Source organism: Elephas maximus, chromosome 1 (genome assembly GCF_024166365.1).
Source record: "Elephas maximus indicus isolate mEleMax1 chromosome 1, mEleMax1 primary haplotype, whole genome shotgun sequence".
In the NCBI taxonomy this organism is placed as follows: domain Eukaryota; kingdom Metazoa; phylum Chordata; class Mammalia; order Proboscidea; family Elephantidae; genus Elephas; species Elephas maximus.
In genome coordinates this window covers 204,874,316-204,892,285 of record NC_064819.1, presented here as the reverse complement: position 1 = coordinate 204,892,285, position 17,970 = coordinate 204,874,316, and the positions used below count along the sequence as shown (strand labels likewise).

The 17,970-nt window shown below is 39.5% G+C and overlaps 1 protein-coding gene across 5 annotated transcripts in view; it reads left to right on the top strand.

The window, feature by feature from the left end:
- The window catches only part of AHI1 (Abelson helper integration site 1), a 211,167-nt gene that overhangs the window by 180,707 nt on the left and 12,490 nt on the right, over positions 1–17,970 (top strand). For all 5 annotated transcript variants that reach the window (XM_049901705.1, XM_049901695.1, XM_049901686.1 and 2 more), the window contains one exon: positions 13,691–13,749. In XM_049901705.1, the coding sequence (XP_049757662.1) occupies positions 13,691–13,749 (59 nt within the window). The remainder of the gene's footprint in view (positions 1–13,690; positions 13,750–17,970) is intronic.

Below are 17,970 nucleotides of genomic sequence, written 5' to 3'. Positions count from 1 at the left end.
GCTGGGTCAGACCAGTGTCCCATGGCCCAGTACTATCTCTGACAAGTGACTCCAAAGCCACTGGGGTAACATGGTATTTGCTCTGCATGATGATGTTTTCAAAGGTTAACCAGTAACATCCTTCTAATAATCCATTTACAGATCTAAGATGTGAAAGATGCTGTTAGGAGAACGTCCCATCAGCCATTCCTAGCCATGAATTGCCCGTTAGCAAAATGGAAGAATTGATTATTGTCAGTCACCCTACTTCTGACTTGACTATCAGCGTGACTTTTTTGAGAAGTTCTCCAGCACCCTGAAATTCTCCTGTCCTCTTGCTTTGTGAAGCACTCTATTTCAGAGTTTCTGAACCTTGGGACTCAGTGGCATTTTGGTCGAATAATTTTTTTTTTGTGCGACGATGTGCTGTGCATTATAGAATGTTTAGCAGCATCCTGGCCTCCCCCCATTAGGCACCTGAAGGCACCCCCTCTCCAGTTGTGACAATCAGAAATGTCTCCAGACATTATCAGATTTCTCCTGAGGGTAGAGGAGAAAAAAAAATTTATATATATATATATATAAAAACGACAAAAACCAAACCCAGTGCCGTCGAGTCGATTCCAACTCATAGTAGAACTCACAGAGTAGAACTGCCCCATAGAGTTTCCAAGGAACACCTGGTGGATTCGAACTGCCAACCCTTTGGTTAGCAGCCGTAGCACTTAACCACTATGCCACCAGTGTTTCCATATATATATATATCTATATAAAATACACACACACTCCTATATATATATTAGGATATGAGCATGTCTTTTCTTTAAATTACAATTCTTTGTATATTAAGATCTTCTTAGTGAAATTTTGCTTTCATTAATCCACTCCCTACAAATATACGAGTTAGTGGTGTTGGAGTTCTCAGTTACTCCACTTAAAAGGAACAGCTTCACATAAAGATGTATCCAGCTGTGTGAAGCTCCAGGTAAAATGTATATATAAAATTTATCTTCATTGAATTTAGATATTGATTCACTACTGTTCCTTTGCTTGAGAAACTAACAGTATGCTAATAATAGTTAACTGTATGCCGGACTGTTCTTTTTGTTATTACTTAGCAGTCACAATAATGTGATGATGATGGTCTCTAATTTTAACATAGTTCTCCTTTAAAACCAAAAAACCTAAACCCATTGCAGTCAAGTCAATCTCAACTCAGAGAAGAACCCCTTCATATTTAAGTATCTCTTGTATGTTGGAATCGACTCAATGGCAGTGGTATGGGTTTTGGTTTTTTATCCAAATAAACCCTGCATATAATAAAAGGTCTGTTTCAGTATATTGGAACAGATTTGCTTTTATCGCTCTTCTCCTTCAACTTTTTTGTACTTAATGAGTCTGTCTTTTTACCCCTATTAATGCTTCCCCATTCTTGTAGGTGTGTTTAAGCAACCATGTGTACCCAGCAATCTCTTACACAGTGCCGCACCTTAACCCAGAGGAGAAAGAGTCTTTGCTAGAACTCTGAGGAATGACATCAGCTTAGTGAGGAAACTACTCTTCACCCAAGTTATGCCAGCTTGCAGGGTCGCTAACTAGAAAGCAGTATCATTCCCGAGATCAACGTAGAAAAACCTGCCTGGGCCAGGATCACAAAGGCTACACATCATCCTGTCCTTAAACTCACTGGCATAGGTCCACATTACATTTCAAATAGAAGTTTTCCATATAAACAGTCTTATAATAGGGGTTACATTTACAATTACAACTTTTGTAATTACCACAAATACTGTGTATAATTATTTCATCTGGTATGACTGATAAGTGTACACATTTTAAATATCATAGAACAAAAGTATAGCTTGTGCTTGAGTATATAATAGGAATAAATCTATAAAAGAAGACAGCCAATGAGCAAATATAAAAGCAACATGATCAAATTAGTCTTTTTAAACTAATATGAATGTGTACACATACTTAGATAATGAGGCATAAGGAATCCATCATTTAGATTGGCCTACCGAGAGACGAGCCAGAACCTCCTTTTGGTCAAAAGGAATCTCTTTCTTCCATAATCTCATAGCACATCGTGTGTCTCTTACTGCATCTTTCACCTGCCGTGTCAAAGCCAAGGTATTTATGCATCTGTCTTATCATCGATACATTATAAGCCTTAGAGAGACTGGTATCTGTTTAATATTTGTTTTCTGGGGAGGGTGTTTGAAATCCCTGTAGGGTTCTAAGAATTGAGATTCCAGTCAGGGATGAGAAGAAGGCAAGAAAGGAAGGAGACAATAGAGATTACAGTAATCCGTGCTGATTCCCTCCTAAACTATACTCACTAAGTCAGCTTAGCCACCCAAGTCAAGAATTAGTCCTGAGCTGTCCTACCGCCACAAGTTGCCAGTTTGATATATGCCAGATTAATAATTCTCAAACTTTGCTAGGCCTCAGAATGGGCACTTGTGTAAAAATACCAACACCCAGGCGGTACCCTAGACTTGCTAATCTTTAGGAGCTACTGGTTCCTTTATCTCTGAAAGCCCCCTTTGTAGACACAAGAGTTAAGGAATTTGCTAGGGAATACTCTTCCCACCCCACTAGCGAACTAATATATCTGCTTCAGGTCCCTTGACCTCTGGATATAAACTTCCAGTCACCCAGACTATTTGGCTGGCAGTCTGTAAGCCATCACACATAGCTATGTAAAACCAATGGAAATCGACTCTCGAACAGTCGTCATATGCACCCTGAAGCTCCTAGCTTAGTACATTACATATAGAATACTTTGAATAAATGGTTGTGATTTGAATTGAGACAGAGTTCCCAAAAACTTGATAAATGTATTAGGAACAAGACTGGAGAAGGTAGCAGCCAAGGATGGTAAAAAGAATAATTTGGCTGATGCACAGAAGCTATGTTGAAAAAATATTGTGAAACTATTAAAGTATATATTTCATAAAAGCTTTAAATTTTCAATATTAAAGGTGGAGAAGGAAGAGGAAGTAGATCAAAAGGAAAAGTTTTTCTCTTAGCATGGCTCATGCATATGACGTCATTTTTTTTCTTTTCTTTCTCATTGGATGGAAATAAAAGGGTTACATCCCTCAAGGGTAGAGATTATTTCTTGCTTATAACTGGAATCCCAGCATCTAATGCAAAGCAAGCATCCATTAAATATTTATTGAATGAAGGAACAGATACTAAACAAACAAATGGGAGAAGCTGTACTGAGGTATTTTATTAATCTTCCAAGCTAGACCTGTCACTCTGCCTGAAGGCATCAGCAGTGATAGTATTGCGCACGAAGCAGAAATGGCAACACACAAACTGCTGCAGTGGACTTCACAAAACTCTCAAGTTCTCCTTCAATCTCTCCAATTTCCTTCCCTCATATTCTGCCACTAGGGAATAGTGGGGTCCCAGAAGAGGACTTCCAACTGACTATTGAGTTTGCAGGAATTATAAAAAACAGGGGTGGCATTATGGTGCTTTCTGCCTTTTTGGTTATCTACAAGCAATTTTTACTTTCCCCAAACTTGGTCACTTAGACCACCAAAAAGTAAATGTGTGGAAGCAGCAGCATTTAGTACCGTGATGCCAGACACATACACAACACTTGGAGTATTTGACTTGGCATACTTGTCTCACCAGTCCCTGATAACTGGATATAAACCAGTTGTCCGTTGTCCTCACTTCTACTCTGGAGTTTAATCATTGCTAAAGAAAATCACATGCTTACATTGATTGTCTCTGTGTCAGATGTGTGGTTCCCAGCCTCTTCGAGGCCCACGACCCTGTTCATCTTTGTTGTTCTTCCCAGTTATACCACTTAAAATCACACACAGTGATGGGAAACTCTGAGACGATGTGGTGAGAAGTGAAAGGGTTAATTTTCAGGGGGAGTCAGGTGGTCAGGAGGGTACATTTGAAGCATTATGACTAGCATGTGCAAAAGCCTGAAAGTGGCCAGCAGCATCGTGCAAGTGAGGAACATGTTCACAGGGGGAAGGGGCAAGGGATGCTTCCCACAGGAGGGAGGGAGGGGCCAAGTCCAGCAGAGTTTGCAGACTTTGTGAAGAAGTACTCCACACCCCAACTTTCTGGGTCATTAACACCATTGGTCCTCTGCTGCTTCTCTTCCTTTAACTTTTGTAATATTGCACTTAGCTTTCTTCTTCTCTCCTATTTCTCTTTGCTTCTCTGACTTTGCTCGCCTCTGTAATACAACCTTCACCAAGATATATGTCACCTTTCTTTGTTTTTCTCTAACATTCTCTTTCTGGATTACCTCACTGCATAAGTATTACTTTAGTATTTCATATGTATTGAACAAATTCCACATCTGCAACACTGGCTGGTCTGTGTTGGTTCTGATTCATAGCGACCCTATGTACAGCAGAAAGAAACACTGCCTGGTTCTGTGTCATCCTCCCAATTGTTATGCTTGAGCCCATTGTTGTAGCCACTGTGTCAATCCATCTTGTTGAGGGTCTTCTTCTTTTTTGCTGACCCTCTACTAAGCATGATGTTCTTCTCCAGGTACTGATTCCTCCTGATAACATGTCCAAAGTATGGAAGACATAGCCTCGCCATCCTTGCTTCTAAGAAGCATTCTGGTTGTACTTCTTCCAAGACAGATTTGTTTGTTCTTTTGGCAGTCCACGACATATTCAGTATTCTTCTCCAACATCACAATTCAAAGGCGTCAATTATTGGGTCTTCCTTATTCATCATCCGGCTTTCTCATGCAGGTCCGAATTTGTTGTTGTTAGGTGCCATCCGGTCGGTTCCGACTCATAGCGACCCTATGCACAACAGAATGAAACACTGCCTGGTCCTGAGCCATCCTTACAATTGTTATGCTTGAGCTCATTGTTGCAGCCACTGTATTAGTCTACCTCATTGAGGGTCTTCCTCTTTTCCACTCACCCTGTACTCTGCCAAGCATGATGTCCCTCTCCAGGGACTGATCCCAGCTGACAACATTTCCAAAGTATGTAACACACAGTCTCGCCATCCTTGCCTCTAAGGAGCATTCTGGCTGTACTTTTTCCAAGACAGATCTGTTCGTTCTTTTGGCAGTCCATGGTATATTCAGTATTCTTCGCCAACACCGCAGTTCAAAGGTGTCAATTCTTCTTCAGCCTTACTTATTCATTGTCCAGCTTTCACATGCATATGATGCGATTGAAGATATCATGGCTTGGGTCAGACACACCTTAGTCTTCAAGGTGGCATCTTTGCTCTTCAGCACTTTAAAGAGGTCCTTTGCAGCAGATTTACCCAATGCAATGTGTCTTTTGATTTCTTAGGTGCTGCTTCCATGGCTGTTGATTGTGGATCCAAGTAAAATGAAATCCTTGACAACTTCAGTCTTTTCTCCGTTTATCATGATGTTGCTCATTGGTCCAGTTGTGAGGATTTTTGTTTTCTTTATGTTGAGGTGCAATCCATACCAAAGACTGTGGTCTTTGATCTTCATTAGTCAGTACTTCAAGTCCTCTTCACTTTCCGCAAGCAAAGTTGTGTCATCTGCATAACGCAGGTTGTTAATGAGTCTTCCTCCAATCCTGATGCCCCATTCTTCATATAGTCCACCTACTCGGATTATATGCTCAGCATACAGATTGAATAGGAATGGTGAAAGAATACAACCCTGACGCACACCTTTCCTGACTTTAAACCAATCAGTATCCCCTTGTTCTGTCTGAACAACTGCCTCTTGATCTATGTAAAGATTCCTCATGAGCACAATTAAGTGTTCCAGAATTCCCATTCTTCACAATGTTATCTGTAATTTGTTATGATCCACACAGTCAGATGCCTTTGCATAGTCAATAGAACACAGGTAAACATCCTTCTGGTATTCTCTGCATTCAGCCAGGATCCATCTGACATCAGCAATGATATCCCTGGTTCCACGTCCTCTTCTGAGACTGGCCTGAATTTCTGGCAGCTCCCTGTCAATATACTGCTACAGCCATTTTTGAATGATCTTCAGCAGAATTTTGCTTGTGTGTGATATTAATATTCTATAATTTCCAAATTTGGTTGGATCACCCTTCTTGGGAATAGGCATAAATATGGATGTCTTCCAGTCAGTTGGCCAGGATGCTGTTTTCCATATTTCTTGGCATAGACGACTTAGCACCTCCGGTGCTGCATCTGTTTGTTGAAACATCTCAATTGATATTCCATTAATAACTGGAATAACATCCATTAATAATTGGAACCTGGAATGTACAAAGTATGAATCTAGGAAAATTGGAAATCATCAAAAATGAAATGGAATGCATAAACATCGATATCCTAGGCATTAGCGAGCTGAAATGGACTGGTATTGGCCATTTTGAGCCAGACAATCATATAGTCTACTATGCTGGGAATGACAACTTGAAGAGGAATGGTGTTGCATTCATCGTCAGAAAGAACGTTTCAAGATCTATCCTGAAGTACGCTGTCAGTGATAGGATAATACCCATACGCCTACAAGAAAACCAGTTAATACGACTATTATTCAAATTTACGCACTAACCACTAGGGCCAAAGAAGAAGAAATAGAAGATTTTTATCAGCTGCTACAGTCTGAAATCGATCGAACATGCAGTCGAGACGCATTGATAATTACTGGCGATTGGAAAGTGAAAGTTGGAAACGAAGAAGGATCAGTAGTTGGAAAATACGGCCTTGGTGATAGAAACAATGCCGGAGATCGAATGATAGAATTTTGCAAGACCAACGACTTCTTCATTGCAGATACCTTCTTTCACCAACATAAACGGCGACTATACACATGGACCTCGCCAGATGGAACACACAGAAATCAAATTGACTACATCTGTGGAAAGAGACGATGGAAAAGCTCAATATCATCAGTCAGAACAAGGCCAGGGCCAACTGTAGAACAGACCATCAATTCCTCATATGCAAGTTCAAGCTGAAACTGAAGAAAATCAGAGCAAGCCCACAAGAGCCAAAATATGACCTTGAGTATATCCCACCTGAATTTAGAGACCATCTGAAGAATAGATTTGATGCATTGATCACCAGTGACCGAAGACCAGACAAGTTACGGAATGACATCAAGGACATCATCCATGAAGAAAGCAAGAGGTCACTGAAAAGACAGGAAAGAAAGAAAAGACCAAGATGGATGTCAGAGAAGACTCTGAAACTTGCTCTTGAGCGTCAAGCAGCTAAAGCAAAGGAAGAATTGATGAAGTAAAAGAACTGAACAGAAGATTTCAAAGGGCGTCTCAAGAAGACAAAGTAAAGTATTATGTGCAAAGAGCTGGAGATGGAAAACCAAAAGGGAAGAACACGCTCTGCATTTCTCAAGCTGAAAGAACTGAAGAAAAAATTCAAGCCTCGAGTTGCAATAGCGAAGATTCTATGGGGAAAATATTAAACGATGCAGGAAGCATCAAAAGAAGATGGAAGGAATACCCAGAGTCATTATACCAAAAAGAATTAGTCGATGTTCAGCCATTTCAAGAGGTGGCATTATGATCAGGAACCGATGGTACTGAAGGAAGAAGTCCAAGCTGCTCTGAAGGCATTGGTGAAAAACAAGGCTCCAGGAATTGATGGTCCGAATTTACCCACATGTATTTCCAGCTGCCTACTAGAAATTTCCACACAGATACCATTCTGGAATTTCTGGTTTAGTATGTCCAAAAACAAATCCATAAGAAAACTCCGATTTTTCTTCTATGCTCCAGATGTATTAATGGAATAATCACCTACCTTCATCTTCAAGAAGTTCTCTCAACAGAGTGGGCAGATAGTCAAACAGCAGGTTTTTTATAGCATAATACTGTGTTTTCATAGAATTCTGCTTGACAATACTAGGAGAGCAAATAGAAATGACCCCTCACCTGAACTTAATGGAATCAGGGAAGGCTTTCCAGAGGAATTGATTTCTAAATTGAGTTTCAAATGAAAGGAAGGGCATTCCAGGTAGACTGAACAGATACATACTAAGGTACGAGTATACTTGGGCAACCACAAGTATGTCATCGTGACTGGAGCTGAGGGTGCAAGGAAGCTGAACCTGAACGAGAACTGAAAAAGTTCTTGTATGGCATGTTAAGGAGCTGGCTTTTATCCTGAAGGTAGTAGGGAGCCACCAGAGGATTTAAAGCAGAGAGATGACTTGACCAAGGTGATTGTTTCAAAAGCTCATTCCAGAAGCTCTGGAGAGAAAAGACTGGAAAAAGCAGTACTGGAGGAAATAAGACTAGTAGGGCTCTTACAGTAATCCAAGTCAGAAATAGTGAGGAGCTAGGATTTGGTGACCAAATGCATGTGAAGGAAAAAGGGAAATCTAGGTTTCTGACTGGAACATCTCAGCGTATGGGAATATGGAAAGAACTTCAGTTTGGGGCATGTGAAGCTTGTGCTACTTGTGCAGCAGCCACTTGTAGATGTCTCACAGACATCCGTGGGGCTTAGGAGAGATTTGCTGGAAACTCAGATTTGCGAGGTAGCTTTGATGAAATTCTATGGATCCAAGTGTGTTTTCAGAAAAACTACTCTTTTAAAACTAGCTTTGCTGAAAAGTGACAATTGCCAATTCATTTTGATGACAACTCAAGATCTGGGTTCAGGATATTAATTTGGAAGTCATTTGCATAAACAGGAATGGAACCTGGTGGCGCAGTGATTAAGCATTCGGCTCCTAGGTCGGCAGTTAGATCCACAGCCACTGTGCAGGAGAAAGATGTGGCAGTTTTGGAAATCCTATGGGGTAGTTCTGCTGTGTCCCATTTGGTCACTATGAGTTGGATTCAACTCAGCGGCAACGTAGCATCAACATACTGGTTGAATCATGTGAATAGAGAAGTGTAGAGAATAGAAGACAGAGCCTTAAGGAACTCGAATTTCTTAGGAGTGAACTAAAGGAAAAGAGCTTGGGAAGGATATTGCTGTGGAATATAGCCACAGCCCTCTATCTCTTGCCTGTGGCAGTTTCCATTCTCCCTACCTCCAGTCCCTGACGCACCTTTTACCTGCCCACTGGAGATACCTTCCTAATGTAAAACCAAGTCATGTGACTCATCAGCTGTGAGATCTTGGCTGGCTCCCCATTTGTAAAGTCCAAACATCCTAAGTTTTTATCTAATTTGTACCATAGAAGTTCTGACCTGTTTTTCCTTATCTTCCAGAACACCTCCCTGAGTATGCTGGTCTGCCTCAAACCTTTGCTTACTCTGTTTTATACATCTCCATTTATCGGGATGGCGCACGACCAAGCAGTGTTTGTTCTGTTGTACATAGGGTCACTATGAGTCGGAATCGACTCGACAACAACCAGTTATCAGAATGTTAGTTTATCCTTCAAGGTCCAGCGAAACGCTTCTTCTGTGAATCTTTCTCAGAAGCCTCCTGTTACAATCCAAGGCTTCTTTGCCTTTATTTCCACACATTTCTTTTTTGCCCTTATCATAACATATATCTCACTTCACATTGTTGGTTGCATACCTATCCTTCCCTGTTAGACTATACAGCCTTAGAGGGCAGGGGGCTCCTGCTCAGTCAGCTTTATATCCCCACAGCATCTAACATAGTGCTTTGCTGTTAGAGTAGTGTGCTATAATGATTTGTTACTGTTGATTTTAATTGGCATAATTAATATCCCAAATCTACAAATCATGAATCAAGATGAAAGTCTTCATTTTTTTAATTTTTTGCTATAGTATGCATCTTAATTCAGAGAATTTTTTTTACTTAAAGAAAACTGTCTCAACTGGAAGATTTAGCATCAGATAAATCAGAGACATAATGAGTACTATATCCTGAAATCAAAGACTCAACTTCAAACTTATATAAATATTTTAAATCATAAAATTCTCCTGGAAACAGGAAAAAGCTTGTCTAGTCCAGTGGTTTGTAGCTGTCTTAGAGCCCTGTCCCTCAGAGGAAGCCATAGTTGAAGGTTGGGGTGGGGAGGTAGGGGGTGCGAGACTATGCAAGCCTACCTTCACCCAGAGTAATTCTACTTTTCGATGTTTATACATGAAGCTTTTATGCAAAATTGTTTTGAGGAATAGTTTTGCTGTTAAATCAGTTTGAAAAGCACCAGCATAACCTTCAGACTGTTAACTTCTGTAGCCTTAGTGACTCTGGGCCTCTGTTTCCTCATCTGTACAATATGAGAATGGTGCTATGATAGTGTGTGCTCTTACTCTGTCCCCTTGTCCATTTTCAAGGAAAAAAACAGACCCAGAGAGTGGTTATGTGCTTATTATGCCCACATAGTTAATGGCAGAACCAGGGCTAGAATTTTACCACCAGTCCTGAGTTTTATTTTATTTTCTCTCATTTGCATCCTTTTTAAAAATTCTTAAGTGGCTATAAACAAACATTAGGTATTGTATGGAAAAGATAGATATGTCAGGAGGTATAGAGCTCAGAGCTCTACTCCATCATACAGTTGCCTTGTTTAAAGCTGACGTGCTAGCTACAACAAACATTGAACATTTATCTGATTTTACATTTATTCTCAAGTTTATGGAAATATTTGGGTGAGTTGTTTTCTTTGCAGTCAATCTCTGTGTATCTGTAGGGGCATTTAAAACCATTCCATTAATCATTCCTTTCCTATTTAAATGTTATTGAATGTAAAATTTAAAAGTGACACTAAGAAGTTGTGAAAGTTGAGGAAGCAGGAGTCTCTAGATTCTGGTCCTTCCATTCATGTTCTTTGCTTTGCTCATCTTCGTTTCGTCATCTCCCCTCCCAAATCAAGAGTATATCCATAAAGAAGAAATGAAGTCACAAAACAACTGTCTGAGAGGTATATGTGGAAAGAAGGGCAGTCATGGACTTGGCTTTGTTGATGGGCAGTGTGTATGGGCCGATTGAACAACATCCTTGGGGCCTTATTGTTTAAAGATGAAATAAAACAAAACAGCTCACAGAGACCTCTCTTCTTCCCCCTCCTTCCGCCTCGGTGAGCAACTACCTATATGGTATGCTGCTGCTGAGACCAAGTAATAGTGAGTAAAGGTGTTTAGAAGTGAAGTATTGACCTTAATTAAATAAGTACCCTTTTTCCAAATAAGTATTATAACTTTGTAATGTGGATCCCCTACTACTTTGGGGTTTGTAAGTATTTGAGCATAGGCTAGGCTACCTTTGTATCATGAAAAAGGAATTGGGTATTGCAGTTACTAAACCAAAAAAAAAACCAAACCCCGTGCCGTCGAGTCAATTCTGACTCATAGCGACCCTATAGGACAGAGTAGAACTGCCCCATAGAGTTTCCAAGGAGCGCCTGGTGGATTCAAACTGCTGACTTTTGGTTAGCAGCCATAGCTCTTAACCACTATGCCACCAGGGTTTCCTTGCAGTTACTACAGTAATGCAATACCACAGGAGGAAAGATGGCAGGATACTGTTGAACCTGTTTAAGACAAACTGTCCGAGGACATCACAGCACCCATTTCACAAGAACAGAGCTCTATTACAAATCATTTATATTCGCGCATTAAAGCAGCTTTGGTAAGACCTATTCTTGGCAACTTTTTCTTACTCATTTTGGGTCACAAAAAGTCATTAAAACAAACATTGACCTAACAGTCATGACTTCTGTCTGTCTGACCTCTCTCCCCTCAACCTCTCGAATCAGTTCAAATTGATGAGATTTTTCTGATACAGCTGTTAGAAGAAGTTGTTTTTTTTTAATTTAGTAGTTTTACGAAGTTTAACATATAGTGCATCTGGTAAGATTCTGGTCTTGCCACGGACAGAGATTAGAGTAATAATACTTAGACCATGTAAAGAATAAAGCATCTTACCTTTAAATTTTGATTGCAGTTTTTGGAGTTTATTTCGTAAGCCTGGAAAGAAACTACAGAAATTCTGTTACGATTGATGCTTTCTGAGTTTAGTTTTGTTGGTTTTCTTTCTTGGTTGCTCTATTGGATGAGGGCAGGTAGACTGTTCTACAACCTGAATTCATCCTCAGATTTGAAATTTTTTTCCCCAAATACATTTCAGTTGAATCAGATCATCTTCACTGGTGGAGAAAAATCAAGGCATCATTGGTTCTATTGTTGTTCTGTGAAATTGGGTGTCTTGCTACACTACTTACCCTTCAGCATAAGTCTTGTTGCTCTTCAATCCTGGATTTTATTATATGCTTGATTTAAAACTGTACAGTTCGCAGTAATACTCACATAATTATGATCCTGAAAAGCATAATATCCTCTCGAAATCTTTATAAGAAAAGTAATGCTTGTTTAAAAATATTCACTGCCAAGTCTTGTTGAAGAATGATCTTGCAGAAATCTGATGCCAAACCCAGTGCCGTTGAGTCAATTCCAACTCATAGCAACCCTGTAGAACAGAGTAGAACTGCCCCACAGAGTTTCCAAGGAGCACCTGATGGATTCGACCTGCCGACCCTTTGGTTAATAGCCATAGCACTTAACCACTACGCCACCAGGGTTTCCGATGGTGAAGAAGGAAATCTAAAAAGGCAAAACAAGCTTCAGTAGCAGTAACACTGGGAAAGCATAGTTACTGAAACAAGATAAGTCTGAAAGAGAAGGTTGTACTCCTCTTGTTTTTTGTTTTGTTTTGGCTTAGAAGTTTTTTAATAGTTAGGCAAATGTGGTATGAATCTTTCACATATGTGTAATTCAAAAGTTTAACAGTTTATATTTTCCGTATGAATTTTAAATCAATCTTGCCATAACATGCAGTTTAACAAATACTTGCAGTCCGCTTCATGGCAACACTGGGTTGATACATAAAATACTATGTCTCATGTCAAATGCTATTTCCTGCATTATATGTTGATTTGGGGTTAATGTTTCAAATGCTAGAGGAAGCATCTAACACTCAGCATAATCTGGCACCACTGGAAATATTTGTTAGTTTCTTTTTCTCACAAAGTTGCCATTAATGAAACAGATATACTGACAAGATTTTATTGAAGATTATGGGAAATTTTGCTTATAGTTCAGTGAGTACCGAAAAAAACCAAACCCGTTGCTGTCAAGTCAGTTCCAACTCATAGCAACCCTATAGGACAGAGTAGAACTGTCCCATAGGGTTTCCAAGGAGTGGCTGGTGGATTCCAAATGCCGGCCTTTTGAATAGCAGCCGAGTTCTTAACCACTACGCCACCGCTATGAAAACATTGAGTATAGAGAAAAGATTATGAAGGAAAGATGCAATGTAGAAAGATAAATTTAGAGCTTAAGTAATATACCACATAGTATTTCTATGTTAATTTAGTCTGATTCACTACTGACTTTTTTTTGCCACTCACTTGAAAATTGACTTTATTTATGAAGAGTGCTTAAACTACCATGTTTCGTATTTCACACACCCTCTATGTTTGCCAGCTGCGCTTCCCCCCACCCCCGAGTATTTTCATCAGTGCCACTAAGTCAATTTTCCTTCACATGTTGTTGTGAAAACAAAATTAGCATAATGTGCTTATAAAAATATCTTGGGGGTGTGGGGGTGGCAAACAGCCATAGAAGGTGCATGTTATTTGCATAAAAATACTGTACCTGGAGAACTATTTCATTGGTTTTAAAGCACATAGGTGGGAATACCTTATGCTGATAGACATTGTTGTTCAGAACAGGAATGTTCTCTCCTCATTCAGGAAGTTGGTGGCTTTTCAGCATGTGAATACTGTTACCTTCTCTGATTTTTTACTTACTGCTTGTTTTTCTTTTTTTGACAGCACTCAGTCATGAAGGACAAGTCCCAGGGCTTCAGACTGGGTTCAGAATCTATGACACAGTAAGCAGTTTTTCCTCCTAAATAATTTGCAGTGATAACAGCTGGGGGTTTTAAAGGACAGTTTCTCTATTTTCCTTTTTGATTAAAAAAAAAAGATCTGTTGATGTCAGGTCAATTCTGACTCATAGTCACAATATAGGACAGAGCAGATATATTATATCACAGTATACATTCAATTTCAGGTGTAATTGCTTTTTAAAAGAGTTTAGCTCCTTTAAACAAAGGAGAGTATTTTAATGGTTAGACTTTGAGGATGTGTATTACAAAGTTATAAGAAATAATGTTAAATGAAATAGTTATCACACTAAACTTTAGGGGACTTGTTTGGTCATATATTTTTGAGTAACATTTTTTGAAATGACACTAACTGAGAACAAGCGGATGATGCGGTAAAAATAAAATTATGAAATGCCTCTTTTGAGGCATTAAACAAAAAAAGCTAATAACCCAGTCCATTATCGTTATGTGTTTTTTATAAATGCCTATTTGGGTAGTTTATTTTGAGGTGTTTATTTCTTTAAATTCCTGGAAGTTTTTTGTATTTTTGTTTAGTACTTGATATTTCATGTAGTATATAAATAGAAAATCCTTCTTACCCAAACTTCACATTGACATTACGTCACCACCAAACTGTAACAGGAATCTAGCAGCCTTGGACACCTTAGGTGTCATATCCCTCTGCGTTCACACATGGGTGCACACGCATAAATCCCTGCCGTATTTCCTTCAGGAAAATATTTGCTGGCGTTAAGCCGGTTGTAAGCTTTGACATTTTGAAGAATAATATGTCTCTTCCAGCTCAAAAATTCTGATTCAGATGACAGTCTTATTTAGAAGAATTGTCAAATAAAACCATGCGGTATTTCACAAGACAGTATTTCATTCTTCAGATGGAAAACAATTTTTAAATGGGATTTAGAAGAGTCACAGAATCATGAATTCAATGATACCTTAGAAATTCTCTTTGTAACCCCTTTGTTTTATAGTTGAGAAAACTGCGGAGAAGGGCTTATGCAAACTTCACAGGGCCTGTTTATGTCACCAAGACCTATGTCTCCTGATGCCCATACTGCTGGTTTTTTAACCATATTTAGTGTTGACAGGCTCCTTGGGAAGGTACCATTTTTGTTTTAAGTTTAAAGATTTTTCTTCCTGAGAGTATAAAATCTATTGATAATTACATAACTACATACAGCCTTGTGTAGCTTCAGAATCCAGTCACTCCATTTCACACTTGATTCTCACCGTATCTCTGGGAAAGATGCAGACCAGTATCTGACCCGTTTTACAGATGGAGAAACAAGATCTGAAAGGCTGTGACTTTTCTCAAGTCACCTCAGGTAGTAAGCGGCAGACCAAGTACCAGATCACGGGTCCCAGGTCTCCAAATGTGCTATTCTTTCTCTCTGCCTGTCATTTGGTGCAAACACAAATATCAGGTCTTTCAGCTTTTTGTTTTATCTGTCAAGTATGTTTTTTGTTCCAAGCTTTGAGCAGTTTACATTTTACATAATAATACGTAATACAGTCACTGTCCTTGTAGAAGTTATGCTGAGTGACATATTACACCTACAAAAAAAAACAGACTGGAACAATGAGGACAAACTTTTTCAACAACAATAAAAAAAATAGATACATTTCATACATTGTCGGAACAATACCTTCTGTGTCTTTGAACTTGTTTTGTTAAATATTTTTAAACTCTTTATATAATCCGTGAATTTAAGAATGTCTTCTACGCACACCTCACTCTGACTACCCTGGAAACCTGTTTTCAGATAATACAGAGACCCGTGGCACACTCTCCAGATTACCCAGCAAACCCAGTGCCATCGAGTTGATTCTGACTCATAGCCACCCTAGAGGACAGAGTAGAACTGCCCCATAGAGTTTCCAAGTAGTGCCTGGTGGATTCAAACTGCCTACCCTTTGGTTGGCAGCCGTAGCACTTAACCACTACGCCAGTTCTACTCTGTTCTATAGGGTTGCTATGAGTCGGAATCGACTCGATGGCAGAGGGTCTCCAGATTAGAGTTCGCCAAAGCCTCACCACCATCCCAGCACCTCAAGGCTATTAGGGAGCTCAGCTTCTCCTTTTGAACAAAGAGCTCTGAAGAATCTTCTGAATTTAAATAAAGACATTTTCATGAGAAGTTCAGATATGTCTAAATGCTTGAGCTCATTTAAAGCCTTTGGGCTTTCCCTGTACTTGTAATTTTTAGAAGAAAGGATGAATTAAGATATATTTCTCATGAATTAAAAACTGTAGGCGAGTTGAATGTGGAAACACTATTGTCCTGTATGTAAAGAGAAGTCACCCACGACTTTACTTCTTTCACTTACCTAAATGAGTCAGTGGTAGCCAAGTAAATTATCAGGAGCTCATTTTTTTTTTTTTTTTTTTTCTGGTTTTTGGGTTTGCAGCCCTGCCTTTCAGTTTGCAACATTTGCTTATTAGTTGGTTGGCCAAAATATATAAAGGAGTCATGCAGGCACATAGGACCACCTCTTACTACTTCCTACTTGAATTTCTTGTCTTGCTCTTTTTTTACTTTTTTGGCAGAGGGGGTTAGAAATGTCACTTATTTCTGTGTAAACAATTTATACACATTTGTGTAAAGTTGGACTGTCTTTTTAAGATAACAAGAAGACATTCCTATAGGTCAATTTAATGAAGGCATTTCCTTAAAAGCCTTAAAATTTCACCTCTTTGTACCTCATGCCTCTGTGATATTCTTTATTATCTGCTGCCCAAGTCAAAACTTGTAATGAAGCTCCTATAAATAATGTTATAGTTCTTAATAAGTGCTATTAGTGTTCCACTAATATGAGCCCTGGTGGCACAGTGGTTAAGAGCCCCGCTGCTAACCAAAAGGTCGGTAGTTCAAGTCCACCAGTCACTTCAGAAACCCTATATATGGGGCAGTTCTACTCTGTTCTATAGGGTCAGTGTGAGTCAGAATCGACTCAGCAGCAATGGGAAGTAAACTAAAACTATCTTAAGTTTTATTGTTTATTCTTTTTATGTGGATTCTTTATTTCATTAACAGCCTTGAACAGAGAAAAGTTAATTCATATAGTTAATTGTTTCTGGGTATTATATTAAAGTCCTTTATTCATAAATGCTCATATGGGAATCGAAGGAGTGAATGAAATCTCCTATTAATGTAGCACAGCCATTAAGAGTCAATTCTAAGTATACTATCACTCCATCACTGTTTTTTCCATCTTTATAATAATCCTATCCAGATTCCTTCTTATCTTCTTGTCTTCATGAGAAGGTAGTTTACAGTCCACCTTTTTTCCCTAAAATGCCCTTTTACTCGCAGCTTTTTTCTTAGTTCTGACTGTACTCATCCACTTTTCAGCCTTTTTCCTATCTCTTCTCCTCCTCCCCTACCCCATTTCTGAAATCGTAACCATCCATTGTCAGGTAAGTGGCATCACAGTGTGCTCAGCACCCAGCTAAGTACACTGAGAAGTGCCAGAGAGGTATTACAGCTCAGATGAGGAAATAGAAATGAGAAGCATTTAGAGGGCAACAAATTATATAATTAGGTGCAAAATGGTGTAATGCAAATTATATTTACAGTAAGAGAGCCGAATAAGAAGGCACTAGCCTTGGTGGCGCAGTGGTTAAGAGCTCTGCTGCTAACCAAAAGGTTGACAGTTCAAATCCACCATCTGCTCCTTGGAAACCCTATGGGGCAGTTCTGCACTGTCCTGTAGGGTCACTATGGGTCAGAATCAACTCAACAGATAGTAGTAACAGGTGTATGAATAAGGGAGTCCTGGCGGTGCAGTGGCTAAAGCACTTGACTGCTAACTGAAAGGTCGGCAGTTCGAAACCACCAGTGGCTCCTCGGGAGAAAAATGTGGCAGTCTGCTCCTGTCAAGATTAACAGATTTGGAAACCCTTTGAGTCAGAATCAACTCTATAGCAGTGAGTTTGGTTTTTGTAGGTGTATGAGTAGCTCGAGAACACTTTGAGGAAAAGGCTTAAATTGAACTTTGACATACAGCGTGGATTTTGATGTGATGCAGGAAAGACTATTTCACCGCTGAAGGAGCAGTCATAGAGGGGGCGGAGCACACAAAAGCTAGAAGGTGGAAGAATGAGAAGAGACTGGCTGACTTATTGGTGGTTTGGGGTTGGGAATTTACATTGGGAGAGAAAACAGGGTAGAGATTGTGGCTCTAGAAGAAAGTAGTGTGAGAGTC